We start from the raw sequence: 26,447 nt of genomic DNA on the forward strand, positions 1-26,447 counted from the left end.
AAGTAGAAGAACACGTATAAACAAATAATAAATGGATTCACAATTTTAAGAATTTTAATTAACAAATATATAAATATGGAATATTAGATTAATTTAGTAGAAAGATCATAATATTGATATGAAAATATATGTTGTTGGGATACTATTACGAAGAGACGGCCCATATATATATATAGAGTAAACGACGTATTTTCACTCATGGTTGCATTTATTTTAGATTCTCACTCTTAAACTAACATCGTTAGTGACAGTTGGAGGTGAGTGAGGTTGGCAAGTGAAGGTATGAGTTTTGTAGGGGGGATTAAGGAGAGTTTAACGGTAGTCTCATAAGTGATTTTGGACTTCAGAATAGGTTGAAAAAAGCCAAAAAGCGTTGGCTTGGATGTTACTAAAGTGAGCATTTTTTTGCTTACATAAGCCGGTCTTATGCCAAAGAAAGCGCTGAAACACTTTAGCATACTAACGTGTGTCACGCTATAATGAAAAGTTGAAAATATGTTAAAACAATGAAAACGATATTACTTTAAGGTGAAAATCTTGAATAAATATAAACATGTGTATCAATTTAGGATTTTGCTAAATCTCGAGTAGGAATATATGGCTTGCTCATTTAGTTATGTTGATTGGCCATAAGTAAGTGGTTACTTAATAGAAATTTTCTCTTGAAAAATTGTTACATAAGAGACTATTGGCATTAATATAAAAGAAGGGTAATCTAGACTTTGAAATGAGATGGTAGTTGTAGTTTTGTATGTAGTATTAATAATACTATTATTCCCTTAATTAGTTTGGAGTAGAGATGTATGTTTTGAATGTGACAGGAACTTCAAGACTGTCTTCAGACTCCACATGGCAGGATTCTTGTTAAATACTAATCAGAGTCAGTCGGCGATACTTTTTTTTTTTTCCAACTTAATTATAAATAGCCTAATACCACTCAACTAAGAGAGAGTGTAACACACATCCATCTTCTTTTTCTTAATATCTTAATATTACTAATTAAAAGAAAAAAGAAAAAATGATTAAGGTTGTTGACAAATTACTCGCCGAAAAACAAGTGGGACGTTTAAGTTGAAAAGAAGACAGACGACAAAAGTTAAGGTAATGTAAAGCCAAAAAGGCTAATGTCTTTGGAGTTAGCTACGCAGTTTACTGTTATGTCTTTGTCTACTTGTCGTCTGAGATTGAGATATGATATGACTGCCACGTGGATTATAATAGAATCGAAAAAAGATAATTAGGGTTTTAAGTGTTCGGTGTTCCTTTGAGCCTTAAAAGGAAGGCAACAATCCAACAACAATAATTTATGTCACCCACGCCACTCAGTTACCCTAACTACTCTCCAATTTGCCTTTTTTTTTTTTTTTTCTCTTGTGACAATAATATGGTTTGACTACTAAGTAGATAAAGAGTTCATTATCAAACCAATCCTTAATTTGACCAAACAATTTTATAAGGAATTTGTTACACCACTAGCTCTAGGAATTTGACATTACTATTTTACTAATCAACAATTCTTTAAATCCAGTTGATGTTCACGTGGTGGAATACATAGTATAATAGGTCATTGGTGTGTAATGACTATAAATCATCAAGTAGCCTTCATTAGATGGAATTGTATTTTCAGATGGGAAAATAATTAAAATTGCAGATGGGAATTGACGTGATAGGTATGATAAATGAGAATAGGTTTCTTTCTATACTGCACCGAAATTTTTGGAATCTTGATTTACCAAACTATAAAATTGGATCGCAACAGGCAAAGGTTTAAGCCAATTGCATATGGAGGTTATATGAACCTATCAACTAGGTTTTTAATCAATAAAGATTAGCTCACAACCCAATCTCATAAACCCTCTATATGACAATTCACAGAAAATTCATCAGAAACTGATTGCGAACTGTCGCATTAAGATTGTGAGAACAAGTTTGTGAGATTTAGTTGTAAGTATAATATTTTCTATTTTTAATTCAGCAATGTACTTCTTAAACACTGTATACCCTAAGGTTGAGCAAACTTCTTATTATATATATGTGTGTGTGACTAAGGGTGTTTGGATTAGTTTGTGCACACCTAAACTAATTCTCCGAGGTTTTGAAGTTAACAACCGAATAAACCCTCCAATGGCTACTCATATTAACAACCGAAGGAAATCAAACTCAAGACCTCTTGAGTAAGACACCCAAAAGTCTCTATCGTCCTACCCAACTTCCCAAGGGTGATTCAAACTTCTTAATATGCCAGACAGCCCAGCGGCTTCAGCAGCTTCCATGAATCAATAGCCTTATAGAACATGGCTAATAAGGAATTCAGATGAAATAGTTTGCACAAAAAACACATATATAGGAAAAAAGAAAATAAAAAAGAAAGAACACAGATGAATCGATGGGATATTATCCCTGTCATTAAAAACATTATAGAACAATCTATGGACATTATTACAGCCAGTTGGAAAAGACTCGCCGAATTGTGTGTGTGTACAGCCCTATGTCATTAAATTATTAAGAACTCGCTTCTGCACTAAGTTGTTATCAATCATTGTCAAAGAAGTAAAATGCTCTATCTGTTATATGAACTGTAAAGCCGGCCAACAATGGGGATAAAAAACTCATGACCATCTCTGCCTCTCGCCCATAAAAGGGTAGCAATCATAAACGAGGCAAAAGGATTATAATGTACAGTGTCGCATATGGAGATCAAAACTCACCTTCTCCACCAATCTGGAACTTTCAACCTTTTTTGTCTATTTACAGCAAGATGAACTGCAGGAAGTTTGTACTTAACCTGTCTCCATAGCATATTGATGGCATCTTCTTTTTTGGGGGGATATTGGAATTCAAAGTGATGTGAGATGCTCTTAAGATGCCTCCACATTTTAATCCACCTCTCTTTTGGAAATTGTCGGAGCTGATTAACCATGTAACCAGGTTGTACAGCCTCTTTCACGGAAAAGATAATCGAGAATTGAGTGTAATCAATTTCATCCTCAAAGGGGAGCTCAATTCGATCACTCACAATTACTGGAACGCAGTGGCTTACAATAGCATCAAATAGGCGGCAAGATGATGGAGTGTCTCCTGCAGGATGCAAACAGAACTTTGAAGAACGCATCCCTAGTGTGGACTGGTATCACAGAAGAACAGAAAGAAAAAATGAGAAAAGGGAAAACTCTGGTTAAACATATTTGCATAAACCAAAGACTGCCAAAGACAAATCCCATCTTATGAAATTGGAAAAATACATAGTTTCTTTTCTTTTAAAGAGATATAAAGAATGAATTTGCATTTTGCTCCTTACATGAAAGACCTCTTCTATTTATTTTAGGATAGAAGCTGTTAACTATAACAAGAGATAAAAAAATAGCTCCCCAGTCTCCAATGATAACAGTTTCCCAGGATGAAAGTTTTATTTTAAAAGTAATGGAAGGATATAATGTATTGCAAGAATTTTGCATGACAGGGAGAAATTCAAATGGTCATACAAAAAGGATGGTGTCTGCAAAACTTGCCATCATGAATCAATGAGAAGCCAGCATACAAGAATCTAACAAGATCACATATTTTGATAGTGAAATACTGTGATGGGGACAAAGAATTATTGGTCTTGTTAAACATGTTCTGGGGCCTAAGAAACAAACTCAATTTTGATGATCTATAAAACTCCACAACATACCTCTTTAATGCTCGTTGTTGTTGCCGAGCTACGCTCATAGTAAACATCATCATAGCCAGTTAATATCTTTGCCAATTTAGCACGAACTTTGCCTTCCTGCAGCACAAGAAGACTATAAACAATCAATTCTAGTTCCAAATAGTGGTTCCTTAATGGGATAGTTATTGGTTAAACTAGAATACATCTTTTCTGACTGTATTCCCCCGGAAGAAGAGCAATGAGGTGCGAGACTCAAATGGGTCTGGAGGGTCATCATCTAAAAAGGATTCCACAACGTGTACATATGGGGAGACCACATCTTTGCTCAGATTAGACATGCTCCTGGGGTACCGACCAAAATCTACAATAATAAGAATTGATGCATTCACTTGCTCTCGAAGAAATCTGAAAGCATTCGGATGCGTCATAGGAATTACATGGTCTCTTCCTCCTGACCTCTGCCAGTATTTGGATTTATGCAAGTATTCCAGAACTTCAATCTGAAATCAGAAGACAATAATCAAATGGTAATTTGAAGTTCAGGGAGAAAAAACAAATATCTGTTTGCTGCATCAATTTTGGAAATGGCTTATATAGAGTGCAGAACTTGAAAAGGGAAAAATTGGTCAGCAGAGGGAGTGCAGGACAAAAAAGAAGGAAAACATGGAAAAAAAAAATAATAATAATAATTTATAAATTTCCCAAAATATTACAATTGCTATGGGGTAGAGCTATTTCCATAATGGTTTACACAGGCAATTTTTCAGCAACTTTGCATCTGGAACCATCAATTAATTTCTGAAAATCCTTACATGCTTGCCTTTCAATGTTAAAGTAAAAGCTAAAAATGCTCCTTTGAAAATGACTGACGAATGGATTAATTTATTTTCTGGCCTCTCATCAACTAAAAGCTTATAACCAACCAAACCAATCATCATTATAACCAACAAATTGGAGGGTGACAAAATAAAAAGATAGTCTCACAAGAAAGCAAAGGCATAGATAAAATACTTGGGAGACTATCCACTATAAAATTGCTTCTATGAATATAACATTTTTTATATAAACTGACATAACTTCCAAACTTAGCTATATCTAGCTTCACCCAATAATAGTACCTACAAAGAGATCGATTCCTAAACTACATTTCCCAGCTTCCCTTTTCAGCTGTTTAGATCTACAAAGATCAACAAATTCGTGCAATCAATCCAACTTTGCAGTTTGCACTACTATCCATATGCATAAACGAATTCCCAAACACAGACAAATCTAATCATCAATGCGTATTTTCGAAATTATAAATCAACAAATTATATACTAATTTCCATCTAAACTCTGAGGAACAAAAAAAATAGTACGTCCCTAGTTGCAGCCGTAATTATATAGAAAATAAATTAATTAAATTAGTACCTGCAATTGGTGGTCAATCTCGGTATCTGGATCCGTCATGTAATGGCCATGAGTATTAAAACTCAACGAAGAAAAAAAGGGCACGAAAAATGCATCGGCAATTTCCGGATCCAAAACCCTAACCGCCTCTCTTTCTTCACCGTCGCCACCGTCGTACAAAAGCGAAGCCATAAGCCAATACTCCACACTGTGCTGTCGTTTCACGCCTGAATTATTCGGCCAAGGCGGCAGATTCTCCTTGGTCACTAGCAAGTCATCAGGACTCCGGTGGTCCAACATGCCGACGTGGAACCTCCTCGGGAGATCGTACATGTAGACTTTAAGTGGAGCAATGTTTGTCGCGCAGGAGGAGAGTGCGGCGGAGGGCGACTGTAGTAACGGAAAAAAGTACGATCGAATATCGACGGTCCCGATGAAAATTGAGTAAGTCATGATGAGAAGAGCGACGAAAATGAGAGAGAATATAACTTTTCCAAACATTTTGGAGACCTCTTGCCGTTAACAAAGCTAACGTCAACAGTCTCGCCTTGGTGCAGGTGCCGGCGTCTTTATAAGGCCAAGTTTCTTTCAGTTAGACAAAACGGAATGAAGAACAGTTGCTCCCCTGTTTTATGAAATGGATGGTATTGTACAGTACTGATTGTACTCACCTTGTAGCCATGCCATTTAACGTGCTCTGCCCAGTGCTGTGGGCGGTACCCGGTACTAATTAATTAATTAATTAATTATAATCAAAAAAATCATTTTAATTTATGTAATCACCACGACGAGGCCACCTTCCTTCACTGGCACTTCCATTTCTGTTACCGCCAGATCTCCGTGATGCCGCGTCTGTGCAGTTAAAAGAAGTAGAATTAAAGCTTTTAACATTCTACTTCTTTTAACCGAACTTTTTCATTTTATAATTAAATTAATGGCTGTATAAGGCAATTCAACGTGGATTTGGGCTGGACTTGTTCCTTCATAGGCAAGGAAAGTATTTATCAAGTATTAATTTTAATTTTAATTCAATTTTATAATTGGTTGAAAATTCTTATCTTATTTCAATTCACATTTTCAGACAAGTTCATTTTATGACATTGTTCATAACTTTCACTACTAAAGAATAGTCATGTGAACAATTCTTTTCTAAAATGGGTTTCATAAAATTGAGAATTACAGAGAAAAAGATTACATAGTTTCAAAGATAACCCAACGCAGGTAAATATGATTCGTAGTTTAAATTTTAAACGATTCCCCAATGCCGGTAAACCGTAAATATGATTCGTAGTTTAAATTTTAAACGATTCCCCAATGCCGGTAAACCATGATTAATGAATGACACGCCGAAACAAGACTACATTACAATCTTATGCAAAGGCAGGTAAATCATGGATCATGATTCGTGAATGACAAACCGAAACAAGACTACATTCAGTCACATAACTTGGGAGTTGGGGCCATCAACAAGAAAAAGCCCCTTTGTTTTTCTCAGCCAAAGATCGAAGTGTTTAACGGGTCTTTTTCATGAGGAATCAAGGTTTCCATCGTTTACCAGTTTCTTCAAGAATGAATATACCTCATTTTCATCTATCTGATTTATGCCGATGATCATCTCTCTCTCTGTGACGATGAGAGGAAGAATCCCCATGTTTAGTTGAATATTTGTCCCCTCCTCTTCTGTCTCGGTCTTCTCGTGTATAAGAGTCAGACTCATGCCTTGTAGATCTCCTTTCTCCCCTCCTATCATCTTCTCTGGACCTTGGCTCAAATTCATCATCACCATGCCTTCTCGACCTCTTTTCTTCCCTCCAATACTGATCTCCTCCTGACCTACCCTGAGGTTCATCATCAGTGTGCCTTCTTGGTCTCTTTTCTTCCATTCTATAACGATTTTCTCTCGAACTGGGCTCAAATTCCTCAGCATCATGCCGTATCAATCTCTTTTCTTCCCTTCTATGATCATCATCTCTAGAATTTTCAATATAATCATGTCTTCTTGATCTCTTCTCCTCCCACTTATCACTTTGCTTAGGGTCACTCTCTAAAGCCTTTCCATTGCCTGTTGCTATGGAACTTGAATCCTTATTATCCCACCTAAAACCTTCTTTCTTACCTTCAAATTTTTCATGTCCCCATCGAGAACTTTTATCCTGAGGACCCCCACCAGTGTTAGCAGCTCTCTGGATAAAGAAAGAGCAAAGCATTAATACAAACCTCCATCACAAAGGCGGAGAAAGTTATCAATGCACAGCTCGGTAGTGCAAATCGCAGTTTCCCACTCAATTTTTTCAAAACACTAACAACTTAAAGGCAAAAGTGCAATAACTTGATTACCTATTAACGGACAAGGTGAAAATATTTCTCTGATTAACAAGTATTTTAAAAGTTAACGCAATGGTTTCTTAAAAGAAGAATCAAAAGCAAAAACTAGTTGTGGATGCATAAGATTTGTCTTAAATCATCAAATATCCAACACTAATGTGTAATGATTTGTTCCTAAAGCTTCACTAATCTTACTTGCTCATCATGCGAAAATTTGCATCCAGCTCCACGGGTACATTCACCTCTTTGGAAAGCACGGCACACTCCTCGTTCCTCCCGCTTCCTCTGTTGTGTCTCTTCATCCTCTTCTTCTTTCTTTTTGTATTTAGTAACATGATCAACCCTCATAATCCGTCCTAATACCTGTGCTCCATTCAGATTATCTGAAAAGAAAATGCAGCGAATATAAGTTCATTACATTCCATAAGAAGCTTACTAAAGCATGTTAAAAGCATGTTAACAGTTTCTAACTGCTTTATCAATCAAACTACTGTAGAGAGGGCGAGAGAGCACCAACCTACAGCAAGAACTGTACTTCTTTGATCCTCATATGCAATAAAAGCAAAACCTTTTGATTTACCAGTACCCTTGTCTCTAACAAGATTAACATCAACAATCTCTCCATACCTGGAAGCAGTCATTTAGAAGCAGATATTAACTGCCAACCAAAAAAAAGGAGACATGCATAATTTAACCTCACAAGAAGACAGATAAATAAAGGGAGATAACTAATAACACCTAAATTCAAAAATACATACAACAAAATCCATATCCTCTACATATTCTCTAAATAAACAATAAAATCTCTTGAACCCACTCAGTGAATTCAAGCTTGAAACTAAAATTTTGCCAAATTTTACCATCTTCAGGAACTCTTATGGCCCTGATGAATCAAACCCCACTGAACTCTAAAACTTGTGGAAGCAAATCAAGGCTCTCAACATTCAAATCATATTTGATATCATACATAACTTATTCCTTCGAACAAAGGGTACATGTCACAATGAAATTTAACAGAAAAATACTAAGTAAACCACTAAACCTCCTGTGAACAGTGGGGGTGTATAAATATTCACAATAACTAAAAGGATATAATTAAATTAGGCAAGTAAGAATATCACAGAACAGCAGAATAAGTAATTGAATAAATGTTGATGGCTAATACGGACTTACTGAGCAAAAACAGCAAGGAGGTCACCTTCCGTGAGATCGAAGGGTATGCCACCGACGTAAACATAAGCAGAATCTTTGTACTTAGCGTGCCACGACGCATCATCCGAAATTCCAAGAGAAGCTTCCTTCGAATTTATGTTCTGGATTCGCTTCACCAGCGTTAATGGATTCATTGCTTCTAACCAATTTCAATTGACCTAAAATTATTTATATCACTTTCTCAACCGTCGTGGATCAGTCGATCAGTTCAAATTCACTAAAAGTCAACACAGGCATTGTATCAAACACTTGGTGACCAAACTTTTCAAAAATTATTTAAGCAAAACAAAGACGTAGATGAAATAAGCAGAATCATTGAAGCATCAACCGAAATGATGTTATTAGACTCATACCAGAACATCAGACGGCGCCGCAAGAGAGACGAATCGTAGAAATGCCAAGAAAATATTTTCTTTCTTCCAATATGCAACTTATTAGACTCTACAAGTCACAAGAACAAAAACCCCCTTCGTGAATTTGCCTGAAAAGATCAAAAGACCGTCAAAATCACTCACGAGGTTACCAATTTCAAAATAAAGAAACAAAAGCATAACTTCCCACAAAACCCATTTAACTAAAAGGTAAAGCTAAATCCATAATACTCACATATTACGCCGGAAGATCAGAGCTCTACCACTGTGGTGTGGTAGACTTGACGGCGGCGATGGTTTGCTGTCCTATATATTTTACTAATCAACAATTCTTTAATCTAGTTGATGTTCACGTGGTGGAATACATAGTATAAGGGTCATTGGTGTGTAATGACTATAAATCATCAAGTAGCCTTCATAGAGGGGTGTATTCAGATGGGAAAATAATTAAAATTGCAGAGGGAATTGACGTGATCATGATAAATGAGAATAGGTTCTTTCATACTGCACCGAAATTTTGGAATCTTGATTTAAAAACTAAAAATTGGATCGCAACAGGCAAAGGTTTAAGCCAATTGCATATGGAAGTTATATGAACCTATCAATTAGGTTTTAATCAATAAAGATTAACTCACAATCCAATCCACAAAAAACCTTTATATAACAATTCACAGAAATTCATCAGAAACTATTGCAACTGTCGCATTAGAGTGAGAACAGTTTGTGAGATTTAGTTGTAAGTGTAATATTTCTTTTTAATTTAGCAATGTACTTCTTAAACACTGTATATCCTAAGGTTGAGCACACTTCTTATATATATGTGTGTGTATGTGTGTGTGTGACTAGGGTGTTTGGATAGTTGTGGCACCTAAACAATTCTCCGAGGTTTTGAAGTTAACAACGAATAAACCCTCAATGGTACTCCTATTAAAACCGAAGGAAATCAAATCAAGACCTCTTGAATAAAACACCAAAAGCTCTATCGTCCTACCCAACTTCCCAAGGGTGATTCAAACTTCTTAATATGCCAGACAGCCAGCGGCTTCAGCAGCTTCATGAATCAATAGCCTTATAGAACATGGCTAATAAGGAATTCAGATGAAATAGATTGCACAAAAAACACATATATAGGAAAAAGAAAATAAAAAAGAAAGAACACAGTGATCGATGGGATATTATCCCTGTCATTAAAAACATTATAGAACAATCTATGGACATTATTACAGCCAGTTGGAAAAGACTCGCCGAATTCTGTGTGTGTACAGCCCTATGTCATTAAATTTATAAGAACTCGCTTCTGCACTAAGTTGTTATCATCATTGTCAAAGAAGTAAAATGCTCTATCTGTTATATGAACTGTAAAGCCGGCCAACAATGGGGATAAAAAAACTCATGACCATCTCTGCCTCTCGCCCATAAAAGGGTAGCAATCATAAACGAGGCAAAAGGATTATAATGTACAGTGTCGCATATGGAGATCAAAACTCACCTTCTCCACCAATCTGGAACTTTCAACCTTTTTTGTCTATTTACAGCAAGAGAACTGCAGGAAGTTTGTACTTAACCTGTCTCCATAGCTATTGATGGCATCTTCTTTCTGGGGGATATGGAATTCAAAGTGATGTGAGATGCTTTAAGATGCCTCCACATTTTAATCCACCTCTCTTTGGAAATTGTCGGAGCTGATAACCATGTAACCAGGTTGTACAGCCTCTTTCACGGAAAAGATAATCGAGAATTGAGTGTAATCAATTTCTCTCAAAGGGGAGCTCAATTCGATCACTCACAATATATGGAACGCAGTGGCTTACAATAGCATCAAATAGGCGGCAAGATGATGGAGTGTCTCCTGCAGGATGCAAACAGAACTTTGAAGAACGCATCCCTAGTGTGGACTGGTATCACAGAAGAACAGAAAGAAAATGAGAAAGAGGAAAACTCTGGTTAAACAATTTGCATAACCAAAGACTGCCAAAGACAAATCCCATCTTATGAAATTGGAAAATACAAGTTTCTTTCTTAAAGAGATATAAAGAATGAATTTGCATTTTGCTCCTTACATGAAAGACCTCTTCTATTTATTTAGGATAGAAGCTGTTAACTATAACAAGAGATAAAAAATAGCTCCCCAGTCTCCAATGATACAGTTTCCCAGGATGAAAGTTTTATTTTAAAAGTAATGGAAGGATATAATGTATTGCAAGAATTGCTGACAGGGAGAAATTCAAAGGTCATACAAAAGGATGGTGTCTGCAAAACTTGCCCTCATGAATCAATGAGAAGCCAGCTATAAGAATCTAACAAGATCACATATTTGATAGTGAAATACTGTGATGGGCAAAAGAATTATTGGTCTTGTTAAACATGTTCTGGGGCCTAAGAAACAAACTCAATTTGATGATCTATAAAACTCCACAACATACCTCTTAATGCTCGTTGTTGTTGCGAGCTACGCTCAAGTAAAACTCATCATAGCCAGTTAATATCTTTGCCAATTTAGCACGAACTTTGCCTTCCTGCAGCACAAGAGACTATAAACAATCAATTCTAGTTCCAAATAGTGGTTCCTTAATGGGATAGTTATTGGTTAAACTAGAATACATCTTTTTGACTGTATTCCCCGGAAGAAGAGCAATGAGGTGCGAGACTCAAAGGGTCTGGAGGGTCATCATCTAAAAAGGATCCACAACGTGTACATATGGGGAGACCACATCTTTGCTCAGATTAGACATGCTCCTGGGGTACCGACCAAAATCTACAATAATAAGAATTGATGCATTCACTTGCTCCGAAGAAATCTGAAAGCATTCGGATGCGTCATAGAATACATGGTCTCTTCCTCCTGACCTCTGCCAGTATTGGATTTATGCAAGTATTCAGAACTTCAATCTGAAATCAGAAGACAATAATCAAATGGTAATTTGAAGTTACGGGAGAAAAAACAAATATCTGTTTGCGCATCAATTTTGGAAATGGCTTATATAGAGTGCAGAACTTGAAAAGGGAAAAATTGGTCAGCAGAGGGAGTGCAGGACAAAAAAGAAGGAAAACATGGAAAAAAATAATATAATTTATAAATTTCCAAAATATTACAATTGCTATGGGGTAGAGCTATTTCCATAATGGTTTACACAGGCAATTTTTCAGCAACTTTGATCTGGAACCATCAATTAATTTCTGAAAATCCTTACATGCTTGCCTTTCAATGTTAAAGTAAAAGCTAAAATGCTCCTTTGAAAATGAATGACGAATGGATTAATTTATTTTCTGGCCTCTCATCAACAAAGCTTATAACCAACCAAACCAATCATCATTATAACAACAAATTGGAGGGTGACAAAATAAAAAGATAGTCTCACAAGAAAGCAAAGGCATAGATAAATACTTGGGAGACTATCCACTATAAAATTGCTTCTATGAATATAACATTTTTTATATAAAACGACATAACTTCCAAACTTAGCTATATCTAGCTTCACCCAATAATAGTACCTACAAAGAGATCGATTCCTAAACTACATTTCCCAGCTTCCCTTTTCAGCTGTTTAGATCTACAAAGATCAACAAATTCGTGCAATCAATCAACTTTGCAGTTTGCACTACTATCCATATGCATAAACGAATTCCCAAACAAGACCAATCTAATCATCAATGCGTATTTTCGAAATTAATCAACAAATTATATACTAATTTCATCTAAACTCTGAGGAACAAAAAAAATAGTACGCCCTAGTTGCCGCCGTAATTATATAAAATAAATTAATTAAATTAGTACCTGCAATTGGTGGTCAATCTCGGTATTCGGATCCGTCATGTAATGGCCATGAGTATTAAAACTCAACGAAGAAAAAAAGGGCCGAAAAATGCATCGGCAATTTCCGGATCCAAAACCCTAACCGCCCTCTCTTTTCACCGTCGCCACCGTCGTACAAAAGCGAAGCATAAGCCAATACTCACACTGTGCTGTCGTTTCACGCCTGAATATTCGGCAAGGCGGCAGATTCTCCTTGTCACCAGCAAGTATCAGGACTCCGGTGGTCCAACATGCCGACGTGGAACCTCCTCGGGAGATCGTACATGTAACTTTAAGGGGAGCAATGTTTGTCGCGCAGGAGGAGAGTGCGGCGGAGGGCGACTGTAGTAACGGAAAAAAGTACGATCGAATATCGACGGTCCGATGAAATTGAGTAAGTCATGATGAGAAGAGCGACGAAATGAGAGAGAATATAACTTTTCCAAACATTTTGGAGACTCTTGCCGTAACAAAGCTACGTCAACAGTCTCGCCTTGGTGCAGGTGCCGGCGGCTTTATAAGGCCAAGTTCTTTCAGTTAGACAAAACGGAAGAAGAACAGTTGCTCCCTGTTTTATGAATGGATGTATTGTACAGTACTGATGTACTCACCTTGTAGCCATGCCATTTAACGTGCTCTGCCCAGTGCTGGGGCGGTAACGGTACTAATTAATTAATTATAAATCAAAAAAATCATTTTAATTTATGTAATCACCACGACGAGGCCACCTTCCTTCACTGGCACTTCCATTTTGTTACCGCCAGATCTCCGTGATGCCGCGTCTGTGTAGTTAAAGAAGTAGAATTAAAGCTTTTAACCGAACTTTTTCTTTTTATAATTAAATTAATGGCTGTATAAGGCAATTCAACGTGGGTTTGGGCGGAGTGTTTCTTCATAGGCAAGGAAAGTATTATCAAGTATAATTTTAATTTGAATTCAATTTTATAATTGGTTGAAAATTCTTATCTTATTTTAATTCACATTAGACAAGTTCTTTTATGACATTGTTCATAACTTCACTATAAAGAATAGTCATGTGAACAATTCATTTCTAAAATGGGTTTCATAAAATTGAGAATTACAGAGATTCAATATTTCTAAAAAGGGTTTCATAAAATTGAGATTAAGAGAAAAAGATTACATAGTTCGAAGTAACCCAAAGCAGGTAAATATGATTCGTAGTTTAAATTTTAAACGTTCCCCAATGCCGGTAAACCATTTAATGAATGACACGCCGAAACAAGAATACATTACAATCTTATGCAAAGGCAGGTAAATCCTGGATCATGATTCGTGAATGACAAACCGAAACAAGATACATTCAGTCACATAACTTGGGAGGTGGGGCCATCAACAAGAAAAAGCCCCTTTGTTTTTCTCAGCCAAAGATCGAAGTGTTTAACGGTCTTTTTCATGAGGAATCAAGGTTTCCATGTTTACCAGTTTTTCAAGAATGAATATACTCATTTTCATCTATCTGATTTATGCCGTGATCATCTCTCTCTCTGTGACGATGAGAGGAAGAATCCCCATGTTTAGTTGAATATTTGTCCCCTCCTTCTGTTCCGGTCTCTCTTGTATAAGAGTCAGATCATGGTGCACTGGACACCCAATCCAAACGGGGACCGTCAATCATGAAGTGGGTCCACTTAATGTGGACGGACAGTGATTGACCTCAACACTTCTAATCTCTACAGTAACCGCAGGTTGCGACAAATCCGGCACGACCACTGTATTTAGAAGAAGAAGAAGAAGAAGAATCGATGGCCGGATTCATTTTATAAAATTAAAATATCATAAACCATCTTCATCTTTCATTCAACTACTTTCACATTTTCACTTCCCCAGCTTCTGACTAATTTCACTGAGAAAAAGAAATCTTATCCAGTTTTTTCATATGAAACTAGACAAATTTATCTGTTGATTCGCAATGAAACCACAGAAAGCAGGTTCAGGATTTTTGATCAGTTGTTAAAAGAAAATGGAACCAGTTGAAAACAGAAAAGGAGAGTTCAGACTGAAGCATATTGATATTGTGAAAACAGTAGAAATCCATGGAAGAACCGAAAGAATTCGAGAAAAAACCAGCGGATCGAAATTAGTAATGGAAAGAGGATCGTGGAAGTCTATAAATGAAACGATCAGAGTAAATCAAATAGATCGTTGTGGTTATATAAAAAAAAAAAATAATAATAATAATAATAATAACATCACATTGTAGGCGGCAAAGCACAGACGGTGAAAGAGAGAGAAAATAAGTACCTGAAGAACCGTGACCGCAGCGGTTGATAGAAGAAGAAGGAGAGAGAGTACGGATCGCCACGCAGCTTCCCTGAGTTCTGACTACGCTCATCTCACTCTGTAAACGCTTAATCTCCAATAACATTCACAGCAAATCTCAAAAAATTAAAATTTTCAGCCCTAAAGGCAAGTGTCTGCATGTGAGAGATAGTCGTGGTCCGAGTATTTTGAGCGAGTGTGAGTTACTGATATACAGATCAAATGTCAAAATTGCCCTCTCCTTGCCACTTTTCTCAAACACGACTTTACAAGTTAAAAGTAGAAGAACACGTATAAACAAATAATAAATGGATTCACAATTTTAAAAATTTTAATTAACAAATATATAAATATGGAATATTAGATTAATTTAGTAGAAAGATCATAATATTGATATGAAAATATATGTTGTTGGGATAGTATTACGAAGAGACGGCTTGCATTTTTTATTTTATTTTTTAAATTAGAGTAAAAGACATATTTCCACCCCAGGTTTAGTGAAACCTCTGATTGTATTTATTTCAGATTCTCACTCTTAAACTAACATCGTTAATGACTGTTGGAGATGGTCGGAAATAATGAGTAAGGTTAGCAAGTAAATGTATAAGTTTTATAGAGGAGGTTGAGGGGAGTCTAACGGTAGTCTCGGAAGTAATTTTGGACTTTAGAATTGGTTCAAAAAAGCCAAAAAGCGTTGGCTTGAATGTTACTAAAGTGAGCATTTTTTTTTTTTGCTTACATAAACCGGTCTTATGTCAAAGAAAACGCTAAAATACTTTAGTATGTTAACGTGCGTCACGCTACAATAAAAAGTTAAGAATCTGTTAAAATAATAAAAATAACGTTATTTTAAGAATGAGAATCTATAATAAATAAAAACATGTGTATTAATTTGGGATTGCTAAACTTGAGTGAGAATATATGACTTGCTATTTTAGTTATGTTGATTGGCCATAAGTGAGTGGTTACTTAATGGACATTTTCTCTTGAAAAATTGTTACTTCAATAAACTATTGGCATTAATATAAAAGAAGGGTAATCTAGACTTTGAAATGAGATAGTAGTTGTAGTTTTGTATTAGTATTAATAATCGTAATTAGTTCGGAGTAGGGATGTATGTCAGATGTATGTTTTGAATGTGACAAGAACTTCAAGACTGTCTTCAGACTCCACATGGCAGGATTCTTGTTAAATACTAATCAGAGTCAGTCGGCGATACTTTTTTTTTTTTCCAACTTAATTATAAATAGCCTAATACCACTCAACTAAGAGAGAGTGTAACACACATCCATCTTCTTTTTCTTAATATCTTAATATTACTAATTAAAAGAAAAAAGAAAAAATGATTAAGGTTGTTGACAAATTACTCGCCGAAAAACAAGTGGGACGTTTAAGTTGAAAAGAAGACAGACGACAAAAGTTAAGGTAATGTAAAGCCAAAAAGGCTAATGTCTTTGGAGTTAGCTACGCAGTTTACTGTTATGTCTTTGTCTACTTGTCGTCTGAGATTGAGATATGATATGACTGCCACGTGGAATATAATAGAATCGAAAAAAGATAATTAGGGTTTTAAGTGTTCGGTGTTCCTTTGAGCCTTAAAAGGAAGGCAACAATCCAACAACAATAATTTATGTCACCCACGCCACTCAGTTACCCTAACTACTCTCCAATTTGCCTTTTTTTTTTTTTTTTCTCTTGTGACAATAATATGGTTTGACTACTAAGTAGATAAAGAGTTCATTATCAAACCAATCCTTAATTTGACCAAACAATTTTATAAGGAATTTGTTACACCACTAGCTCTAGGAATTTGACATTACTATTTTACTAATCAACAATTCTTTAAATCTAGTTGATGTTCACGTGGTGGAATACATAGTATAATGGGTCATTGGTGTGTAATGACTATAAATCATCAAGTAGCCTTCATTAGATGGGGTTGTATTTTCAGATGGGAAAATAATTAAAATTGCAGATGGGAATTGACGTGATACATATGATAAATGAGAATAGGTTTCTTTCAATACTGCACCGAAATTTTTGGAATCTTGATTTACCAAACTATAAAATTGGATCGCAACAGGCAAAGGTTTAAGCCAATTGCATATGGAAGTTATATGAACCTATCAATTAGGTTTTTAATCAATAAAGATTAACTCACAATCCAATCTCACAAACCCTTTATATAACAATTCACAGAAAATTCATCAGAAACTAATTGCTAACTGTCGCATTAAGATCGTGAGAACAAGTTTGTGAGATTTAGTTGTAAGTGTAATATTTTCCCTTTTTAATTTAGCAATGTACTTCTTAAACACTGTATATCCTAAGGTTGAGCACACTTCTTATTATATATGTGTGTGTATGTGTGTGTGTGACTAGGGGTGTTTGGATCAGTTTGTGCGCACCTAAACTAATTCTCCGAGGTTTTGAAGTTAACAATCGAATAAACCCTCTAATGACTACTCATATTAATAACCGAAGGAAATCAAATTCAAGACCTCTTGAATAAAACACCCAAAAGTCTCTATCGTCCTACCCAACTTCCCAAGGGTGATTCAAACTTCTTAATATGCCAGACAGCCCAGCGGCTTCAGCAGCTTCCATGAATCAATAGCCTTATAGAACATGGCTAATAAGGAATTCAGATGAAATAGATTGCACAAAAAACACATATATAGGAAAAAAGAAAATAAAAAAGAAAGAACACAGATGAATCGATGGGATATTATCCCTGTCATTAAAAACATTATAGAACAATCTATGGACATTATTACAGCCAGTTGGAAAAGACTCGCCGAATTCTGTGTGTGTACAGCCCTATGTCATTAAATTATTAAGAACTCGCTTCTGCACTAAGTTGTTATCAATCATTGTCAAAGAAGTAAAATGCTCTATCTGTTATATGAACTGTAAAGCCGGCCAACAATGGGGATAAAAAACTCATGACCATCTCTGCCTCTCGCCCATAAAAGGGTAGCAATCATAAACGAGGCAAAAGGATTATAATGTACAGTGTCGCATATGGAGATCAAAACTCACCTTCTCCACCAATCTGGAACTTTCAACCTTTTTTGTCTATTTACAGCAAGATGAACTGCAGGAAGTTTGTACTTAACCTGTCTCCATAGCATATTGATGGCATCTTCTTTTTTGGGGGGATATTGGAATTCAAAGTGATGTGAGATGCTCTTAAGATGCCTCCACATTTTAATCCACCTCTCTTTTGGAAATTGTCGGAGCTGATTAACCATGTAACCAGGTTGTACAGCCTCTTTCACGGAAAAGATAATCGAGAATTGAGTGTAATCAATTTCATCCTCAAAGGGGAGCTCAATTCGATCACTCACAATTACTGGAACGCAGTGGCTTACAATAGCATCAAATAGGCGGCAAGATGATGGAGTGTCTCCTGCAGGATGCAAACAGAACTTTGAAGAACGCATCCCTAGTGTGGACTGGTATCACAGAAGAACAGAAAGAAAAAATGAGAAAAGGGAAAACTCTGGTTAAACATATTTGCATAAACCAAAGACTGCCAAAGACAAATCCCATCTTATGAAATTGGAAAAATACATAGTTTCTTTTCTTTTAAAGAGATATAAAGAATGAATTTGCATTTTGCTCCTTACATGAAAGACCTCTTCTATTTATTTTAGGATAGAAGCTGTTAACTATAACAAGAGATAAAAAAATAGCTCCCCAGTCTCCAATGATAACAGTTTCCCAGGATGAAAGTTTTATTTTAAAAGTAATGGAAGGATATAATGTATTGCAAGAATTTTGCATGACAGGGAGAAATTCAAATGGTCATACAAAAAGGATGGTGTCTGCAAAACTTGCCATCATGAATCAATGAGAAGCCAGCATACAAGAATCTAACAAGATCACATATTTTGATAGTGAAATACTGTGATGGGGACAAAGAATTATTGGTCTTGTTAAACATGTTCTGGGGCCTAAGAAACAAACTCAATTTTGATGATCTATAAAACTCCACAACATACCTCTTTAATGCTCGTTGTTGTTGCCGAGCTACGCTCATAGTAAACATCATCATAGCCAGTTAATATCTTTGCCAATTTAGCACGAACTTTGCCTTCCTGCAGCACAAGAAGACTATAAACAATCAATTCTAGTTCCAAATAGTGGTTCCTTAATGGGATAGTTATTGGTTAAACTAGAATACATCTTTTCTGACTGTATTCCCCCGGAAGAAGAGCAATGAGGTGCGAGACTCAAATGGGTCTGGAGGGTCATCATCTAAAAAGGATTCCACAACGTGTACATATGGGGAGACCACATCTTTGCTCAGATTAGACATGCTCCTGGGGTACCGACCAAAATCTACAATAATAAGAATTGATGCATTCACTTGCTCTCGAAGAAATCTGAAAGCATTCGGATGCGTCATAGGAATTACATGGTCTCTTCCTCCTGACCTCTGCCAGTATTTGGATTTATGCAAGTATTCCAGAACTTCAATCTGAAATCAGAAGACAATAATCAAATGGTAATTTGAAGTTCAGGGAGAAAAAACAAATATCTGTTTGCTGCATCAATTTTGGAAATGGCTTATATAGAGTGCAGAACTTGAAAAGGGAAAAATTGGTCAGCAGAGGGAGTGCAGGACAAAAAAGAAGGAAAACATGGAAAAAAAAAATAATAATAATAATTTATAAATTTCCCAAAATATTACAATTGCTATGGGGTAGAGCTATTTCCATAATGGTTTACACAGGCAATTTTTCAGCAACTTTGCATCTGGAACCATCAATTAATTTCTGAAAATCCTTACATGCTTGCCTTTCAATGTTAAAGTAAAAGCTAAAAATGCTCCTTTGAAAATGACTGACGAATGGATTAATTTATTTTCTGGCCTCTCATCAACTAAAAGCTTATAACCAACCAAACCAATCATCATTATAACCAACAAATTGGAGGGTGACAAAATAAAAAGATAGTCTCACAAGAAAGCAAAGGCATAGATAAAATACTTGGGAGACTATCCACTATAAAATTGCTTCTATGAATATAACATTTTTTATATAAACTGACATAACTTCCAAACTTAGCTATATCTAGCTTCACCCAATAATAGTACCTACAAAGAGATCGATTCCTAAACTACATTTCCCAGCTTCCCTTTTCAGCTGTTTAGATCTACAAAGATCAACAAATTCGTGCAATCAATCCAACTTTGCAGTTTGCACTACTATCCATATGCATAAACGAATTCCCAAACACAGACAAATCTAATCATCAATGCGTATTTTCGAAATTATAAATCAACAAATTATATACTAATTTCCATCTAAACTCTGAGGAACAAAAAAAATAGTACGTCCCTAGTTGCAGCCGTAATTATATAGAAAATAAATTAATTAAATTAGTACCTGCAATTGGTGGTCAATCTCGGTATCTGGATCCGTCATGTAATGGCCATGAGTATTAAAACTCAACGAAGAAAAAAAGGGCACGAAAAATGCATCGGCAATTTCCGGATCCAAAACCCTAACCGCCTCTCTTTCTTCACCGTCGCCACCGTCGTACAAAAGCGAAGCCATAAGCCAATACTCCACACTGTGCTGTCGTTTCACGCCTGAATTATTCGGCCAAGGCGGCAGATTCTCCTTGGTCACTAGCAAGTCATCAGGACTCCGGTGGTCCAACATGCCGACGTGGAACCTCCTCGGGAGATCGTACATGTAGACTTTAAGTGGAGCAATGTTTGTCGCGCAGGAGGAGAGTGCGGCGGAGGGCGACTGTAGTAACGGAAAAAAGTACGATCGAATATCGACGGTCCCGATGAAAATTGAGTAAGTCATGATGAGAAGAGCGACGAAAATGAGAGAGAATATAACTTTTCCAAACATTTTGGAGACCTCTTGCCGTTAACAAAGCTAACGTCAACAGTCTCGCCTTGGTGCAGGTGCCGGCGTCTTTATAAGGCCAAGTTTCTTTCAGTTAGACAAAACGGAATGAAGAACAGTTGCTCCCCTGTTTTATGAAATGGATGGTATTGTACAGTACTGATTGTACTCACCTTGTAGCCATGCCATTTAACGTGCTCTGCCCAGTGCTGTGGGCGGTACCCGGTACTAATTAATTAATTAATTAATTATAATCAAAAAAATCATTTTAATTTATGTAATCACCACGACGAGGCCACCTTCCTTCACTGGCACTTCCATTTCTGTTACCGCCAGATCTCCGTGATGCCGCGTCTGTGCAGTTAAAAGAAGTAGAATTAAAGCTTTTAACATTCTACTTCTTTTAACCGAACTTTTTCATTTTATAATTAAATTAATGGCTGTATAAGGCAATTCAACGTGGGTTGGCGGAGTGTTTCTTCATAGGCAAGGAAAGTACTTATCAAGTACTAATTTTAATTTGAATTCAATTTTATAATGGTTGAAAATTCTTATCTTATTTTAATTCACATTTAGACAAGTTCTTTTTATGACATTGTTCATAACTTCACTAATAAAGAATAGTCATGTGAACAATTCATTTCTAAAATGGGTTTCATAAAATTGAGAATTACAGAGATTTCAATCATTTCTAAAAGGGTTTCATAAAATTGAGAATTACAGAGAAAAAGATTACATAGTTTCGAAGATAACCCAAGCAGGTAAATATGATTCGTAGTTTAAATTTTAAACGATTCCCCAATGCCGGTAAACCATTTAATGAATGACACGCCGAAACAAGAATACATTACAATCTTATGCAAAGGCAGGTAAATCATGGATCATGATTCGTGAATGACAAACCGAAACAAGAATACATTCAGTCACATAACTTGGGAGTGGGGCCATCAACAAGAAAAAGCCCCTTTGTTTTTCTCAGCCAAAGATCGAAGTGTTTAAAGGTCTTTTTCATGAGGAATCAAGGTTTCCATCGTTTACCAGTTTTTCAAGAATGAATATACTCATTTTATCTATCTGATTTATGCCGATGATCATCTCTCTCTCTGTGACGATGAGAGGAAGAATCCCCATGTTTAGTTGAATATTTGTCCCCTCCTTCTGTTCCGGTCTTCTCTTGTATAAGAGTCAGACTCATTCCTTGTAGATCTCCTTTCTCCCCTCCTATCATCTTCTTGGACCTTGGCTCAAATTCATCATCACCGTGCCTTCTCGACCTCTTTTCTTCCTCCAATACTGATCTCCTCCTGACCTACCCTGAGGTTCATCATCAGTGTGCTTCTTGGTCTCTTTTCTTCCATTCTATAACGATTTTCTCTCGAACTGGGCTCAAATTCCTCAGCATCATGCCGTATCAATCTCTTTCTTCCCTTCTATGATCTATCTCTAGACTTTCAATACATCATGTCTTCTTGATCTCCTCCTCCCATTATCACTTTGCTTTGGTCACTCTCTAAAGCCTTTCCATTGCCTGTTGCTATGGAACTTGAATACCTTATTATCCCACCTAAAACCTTCTTTCTTACCTTCAAATTTTTCATGTCCCCATCGTGAACTTTTATCCTGAGGACCCCACCAGTGTTAGCAGCTCTCTGGATAAAGAAGAGCAAAGCAAATACAACTCCACACAAAGGCGGAGAAAGTTATCAATGCACAGCTCGGTAGTGCAAATCGCAGTTTCCCACTCAATTTTTTCAAAACACTAACAACTTAAAGGCAAAAGTGCAATAACTGATTATCTATTAACAGACACAGGTGAAAATATTTCTCTGATTAACAAGTATTTTAAAAGTTAACGCAATGGTTTCTTAAAAGAAGAATCAAAAGCAAAAACTAGTTGTGGATGCATAAATTTGTCTTAAATCACAAATATCCAACACTAATGTGTAATGATTTGTTCCTAAAGCTTCACTAATCTTACTTGCTCATCATGCGAAAATTTGCATCCAGCTCCACGGGTACATTCACTCTTTGGAAAGCACGGCACACTCCTCGTTCTCCCGCTCCTCTGTTGTGGTCTCTTCTCTTCTTCTTTCTTTTTGTATTTAGTAACATGATCAACCCTTATAATTCGTTCTAATACCTGTGCCATTCAGATTATCTGAAAAGAAAATGCAGCGTATATAAGTTCATTACAATAAGAAGCTACTAAAGCATGTTAAAAGCATGTTAACAGTTTTAACTGCTTTATCAATCAAACTACTGTAGAAGAGGCGAGAGAGACACCAACCTACAGCAAGAACTGTACTTTCTTGATCCTCATATGCAATAAAGCAAAAACCTTTTGATTACCAGTACCCTTGTCTTAACAAGATAACATCAACAATCTCTCCATACCTGGAAGCAGTCATTTAGAAGTAGATATAACTGCCAACAAAAAAAAAGGAGACATGGATATTTTAACCTCACAAGAAGACAGATAAATAAAGGGAGATAACTAATAACACCTAAATTCAAAATACATACAACAAAATCCATATCCTCTACATTTTCTAAATAAACAATAAAATCTCTTGAACCCACTCAGTGAATTCAAGCTGAAACTAAAATTTTGCCAAATTTTACCATCTTCAGGAACTTTTATGGCCCGATAATCAAACCCCACTGAACTCTAAAACTTGTGGAAGCAAATCAAGGCTCCAACATTCAAATCATATTTGAATCAACATAACTTATTCCTTCGAACAAAGGGTACATGTCACAATGAAATTTAACAGAAAAATAGTAAGTAAACCTCATGTGAACAGTGCGGCATGATGGTGTATAAATATTCACAATAACTAAAAGAATATAATTAAAGCAGGCGAGTAAGAAATCACAGAACAGCAGAATAAGTAATTGAATAAATGTGATGGCTAACAGGACTTACTGAGCAAAAACAGCAAGGAGGTCACCTCCGTGAGATCGAAGGGTATGCACCGACGAAACATAAGCAGAATCTTGTACTTAGCGTGCCACGACGCATCATCCGAAATTCCAAGAGAAGCTTCCTTCGAATTTTGCTCTGGATTCGCTTCACCAACGTTAATGGATTCATTGCTTCTAACCAATTTCAATGACCTAAAATTTATATCACTTTCTCAACCGTCGTGGATCAGTCGATCAGTTCAAATTACTAAAAGTCAACACAGGCATTGTATCAAACACTTGGTGACAAACTTTTCAAAAATTATTTAAGCAAAAACAAGACGTAGATGAAATAAGCAGAATCATTGAAGCATCAACCGAAATGAGTTATTAGACTCATACCAGAACATCAGACGGCGCCGCAAGAGACACGAATCGTAGAAATGCCAAGAAAATATTTTCTTCTCCAATATGCAACTTATTAGACTCTACAAATCACAAGAACAAAAACCCTTCGTGAATTTGCCTGAAAAGATCAAAAGACCGTCAAAATCACTCACGAGGTTAACCAATTTCAAAATAAAGAAACAAAAGCATAACTTCCCAAAAACCCATTTAACTAAAAGGTAAAGCAAATCCATAATACTCACATATTACGCCGGAAGATCAGAGCTCTACCACTGGTGTGGTAGACTTGACGGCGGCGATGGTTTGCTGTCCCACAAGTTTCGCGACAGCGACTTGTACTATGATTGCCCGTCGCTCGTATATCACTTTGGGGGCGTTTGGTTGGGTCCTCTGTGTTCAGTGGCTAATGTGATCTTATATTACTTAATTATCATGTTTGGTTGTCAAGTAATATAAAATATCGATAATCTTCAAATACCAATAGACAATAGTGATTACTATTGGTAATATGGGAGATAATTGATTACCTCTATTTTTTTAGGTATTCTGTGATTACCAGGATTATCATTTTTTGTTACAATTTTATCTCTTATTAATAAACTTTTTGAACAATAATACCCCTACTTTAAAACAAATTTACATTAATATCCTATTTCAATTTTACTCCTGTTTAATTAAAATTTTGGACAATAATGCCCTTATATTTAAAATAATTTATAAACCACTACTGTCGCCCAGCCACCACCACCATTGCCACCCAGCCACCACCGCCGATGAGCCAACCACCATGGGCCGTCGCCAAAAAATCACCGGAGTCCCCAAAAAAGAACGAGATTCGGTGGGAGACTCCGGGAGGCTTTGATATGGCCGTTTCCGGCCATATTGATAGCCAAAAACGGATTTGGTCGGAAACAGCCATATCGGGCCAGATCGATGGAACTAACCGTTAACGGCCAGATATGGGTGAGATTTGGCTAACAGCCAGATCTTGCCCAGACCTGGCCGATAATGGCCAGGAATCTGGCAGTTAACGGCCAGATTTGGCCTGATATGGCTGTTTTCGGCCATCAATATGGCCAGAAACGGCCATATCGGAGCCTCTTCGTCACGGTGACGTACTCACGGGCACTTTCGGAGATTCCCGGTGGTGGTTTGCGGGCGGCGGCAGGAGGTGGGGGTGATTTCGTCATAAATTAAAGTTTTATATAAGTGGGGGTGTTTTAGCTAAATCTGAAATATTGGGGGTTAAAAGAAATTATTCAAAAATTAATAATAAAAGTAATTTTATATTAATATTTAAAAAGAGGACAATTTAGTAATTTAAATAACATACCCACCAATTTATTCCCCATAACCAAACATATTAATATAACATACCTACCAACTAACCAAACACATTTTTTTAAAGATTCCCACTAATCTTCCAAGATAATCTATCTTTCAAATAATCAAACATTCCCAGTAATCTAACATTCCTGAACCAAACGCCCCTTTATGCTTTTGTTTAGGCATGGCAATGTTCCCCAAGATTTTGGGGACCCGTCCATATGGGGCGGGGAAGCCTCGATTTTTTTGGGGATAGGGGCAGGGGTGGGTGATGCCTTTGCTCCGGCCCACCCCCTATATAATATATAAAATTAAAAAAATGTATATATATATTTACTTTTCACTAATATCTCTATATTTCACCTAATTACACAATTATCCTACTTGTATAAACTTATATTTTTCTAATTTCCCTCACCCTAAACAATTGAACAAGAGCAAACCCTGACCCATATTTATGTATAATTAATTATATTTAAACGATTAATTTAAGTGTTTGTCATGTGGATGAGAATTAACTATTGTGTTTGGTAATGCTCAAATTAATTTATGTTTATATAAAATTAACAGGGCGGGGACGAGTCTCCAATATCCCCCTTTGGGGTGGGGAATGAGAATTCCTGTTATCCCTATAACGGGGATAGGGTGAGGTTGGGGAATGATTTTGAGGGTGAAGATGGTACGGTGAATGAGATCCCCCCTCCACCCGCCGCATTGTCATGCCTACTTTTGTTTCTACATTTTGCACAGTATGATTTTTTTTTTTAAATTAAAAAAAAAATCAAATTGTTGGGTTGGGTAGCCGCAGGCCGCAACCCAACCTGAGATTATGTGGGTTGAATTAAACCCAAATTTTACAGGCCCATTTTGCACGGAAGAGAATCCATGTCCATCTAAAAGCACAAAAGCGTGAA

At 36.4% G+C, this 26,447-nt stretch overlaps 3 protein-coding genes and 2 pseudogenes across 5 annotated transcripts; all 5 read right to left on the reverse strand.

The window, feature by feature from the left end:
• Positions 1–2,385: 2,385 nt before the first annotated feature.
• Positions 2,386–5,877, reverse strand: LOC116126448 (probable arabinosyltransferase ARAD1). 2 transcript variants are annotated; one of them, XM_031412140.1, is made up of 4 exons: positions 5,063–5,877; positions 3,856–4,152; positions 3,674–3,769; positions 2,386–3,124 (listed from the first exon to the last, which is right to left on the reverse strand). In XM_031412140.1, exons 1-4 carry the CDS (start codon positions 5,540–5,542, stop codon positions 2,705–2,707), a joined length of 1,293 nt encoding a protein of 430 aa, XP_031268000.1. In that variant the 5' UTR covers positions 5,543–5,877; the 3' UTR covers positions 2,386–2,704. The 2 variants fall into 2 exon arrangements, with proteins under 2 accessions (XP_031268000.1, XP_031268001.1); XM_031412141.1 differs by having other exon boundaries at positions 2,910–3,078.
• Positions 5,878–6,249: 372 nt separating this feature from the next.
• On the reverse strand, positions 6,250–9,265 carry LOC116126440 (zinc finger CCCH domain-containing protein 25-like). The gene is made up of 6 exons (XM_031412132.1): positions 9,185–9,265; positions 8,932–9,059; positions 8,540–8,795; positions 7,884–7,993; positions 7,562–7,749; positions 6,250–7,224 (listed from the first exon to the last, which is right to left on the reverse strand). The coding sequence occupies exons 3-6, from the start codon at positions 8,710–8,712 to the stop codon at positions 6,628–6,630; spliced, it is 1,068 nt and encodes a 355-aa protein (XP_031267992.1). The 5' UTR covers positions 8,713–8,795; positions 8,932–9,059; positions 9,185–9,265; the 3' UTR covers positions 6,250–6,627.
• Positions 9,266–10,341: 1,076 nt separating this feature from the next.
• On the reverse strand, positions 10,342–13,123 carry LOC116126459 (annotated as a pseudogene).
• A 4,638-nt stretch (positions 13,124–17,761) lies between these two features.
• On the reverse strand, positions 17,762–21,233 carry LOC116126449 (probable arabinosyltransferase ARAD1). 2 transcript variants are annotated; one of them, XM_031412142.1, is made up of 4 exons: positions 20,419–21,233; positions 19,212–19,508; positions 19,030–19,125; positions 17,762–18,480 (listed from the first exon to the last, which is right to left on the reverse strand). In XM_031412142.1, the coding sequence occupies exons 1-4, from the start codon at positions 20,896–20,898 to the stop codon at positions 18,061–18,063; spliced, it is 1,293 nt and encodes a 430-aa protein (XP_031268002.1). In that variant the 5' UTR covers positions 20,899–21,233; the 3' UTR covers positions 17,762–18,060. The 2 variants fall into 2 exon arrangements, with proteins under 2 accessions (XP_031268002.1, XP_031268003.1); XM_031412143.1 differs by having other exon boundaries at positions 18,266–18,434.
• LOC116126460 lies at positions 21,169–23,989 on the reverse strand (annotated as a pseudogene).
• Positions 23,990–26,447: the final 2,458 nt, after the last annotated feature.

Source organism: Pistacia vera, unplaced genomic scaffold, assembly GCF_008641045.1.
Source record: "Pistacia vera cultivar Batoury unplaced genomic scaffold, PisVer_v2 Contig18, whole genome shotgun sequence".
Taxonomy (NCBI): domain Eukaryota; kingdom Viridiplantae; phylum Streptophyta; class Magnoliopsida; order Sapindales; family Anacardiaceae; genus Pistacia; species Pistacia vera.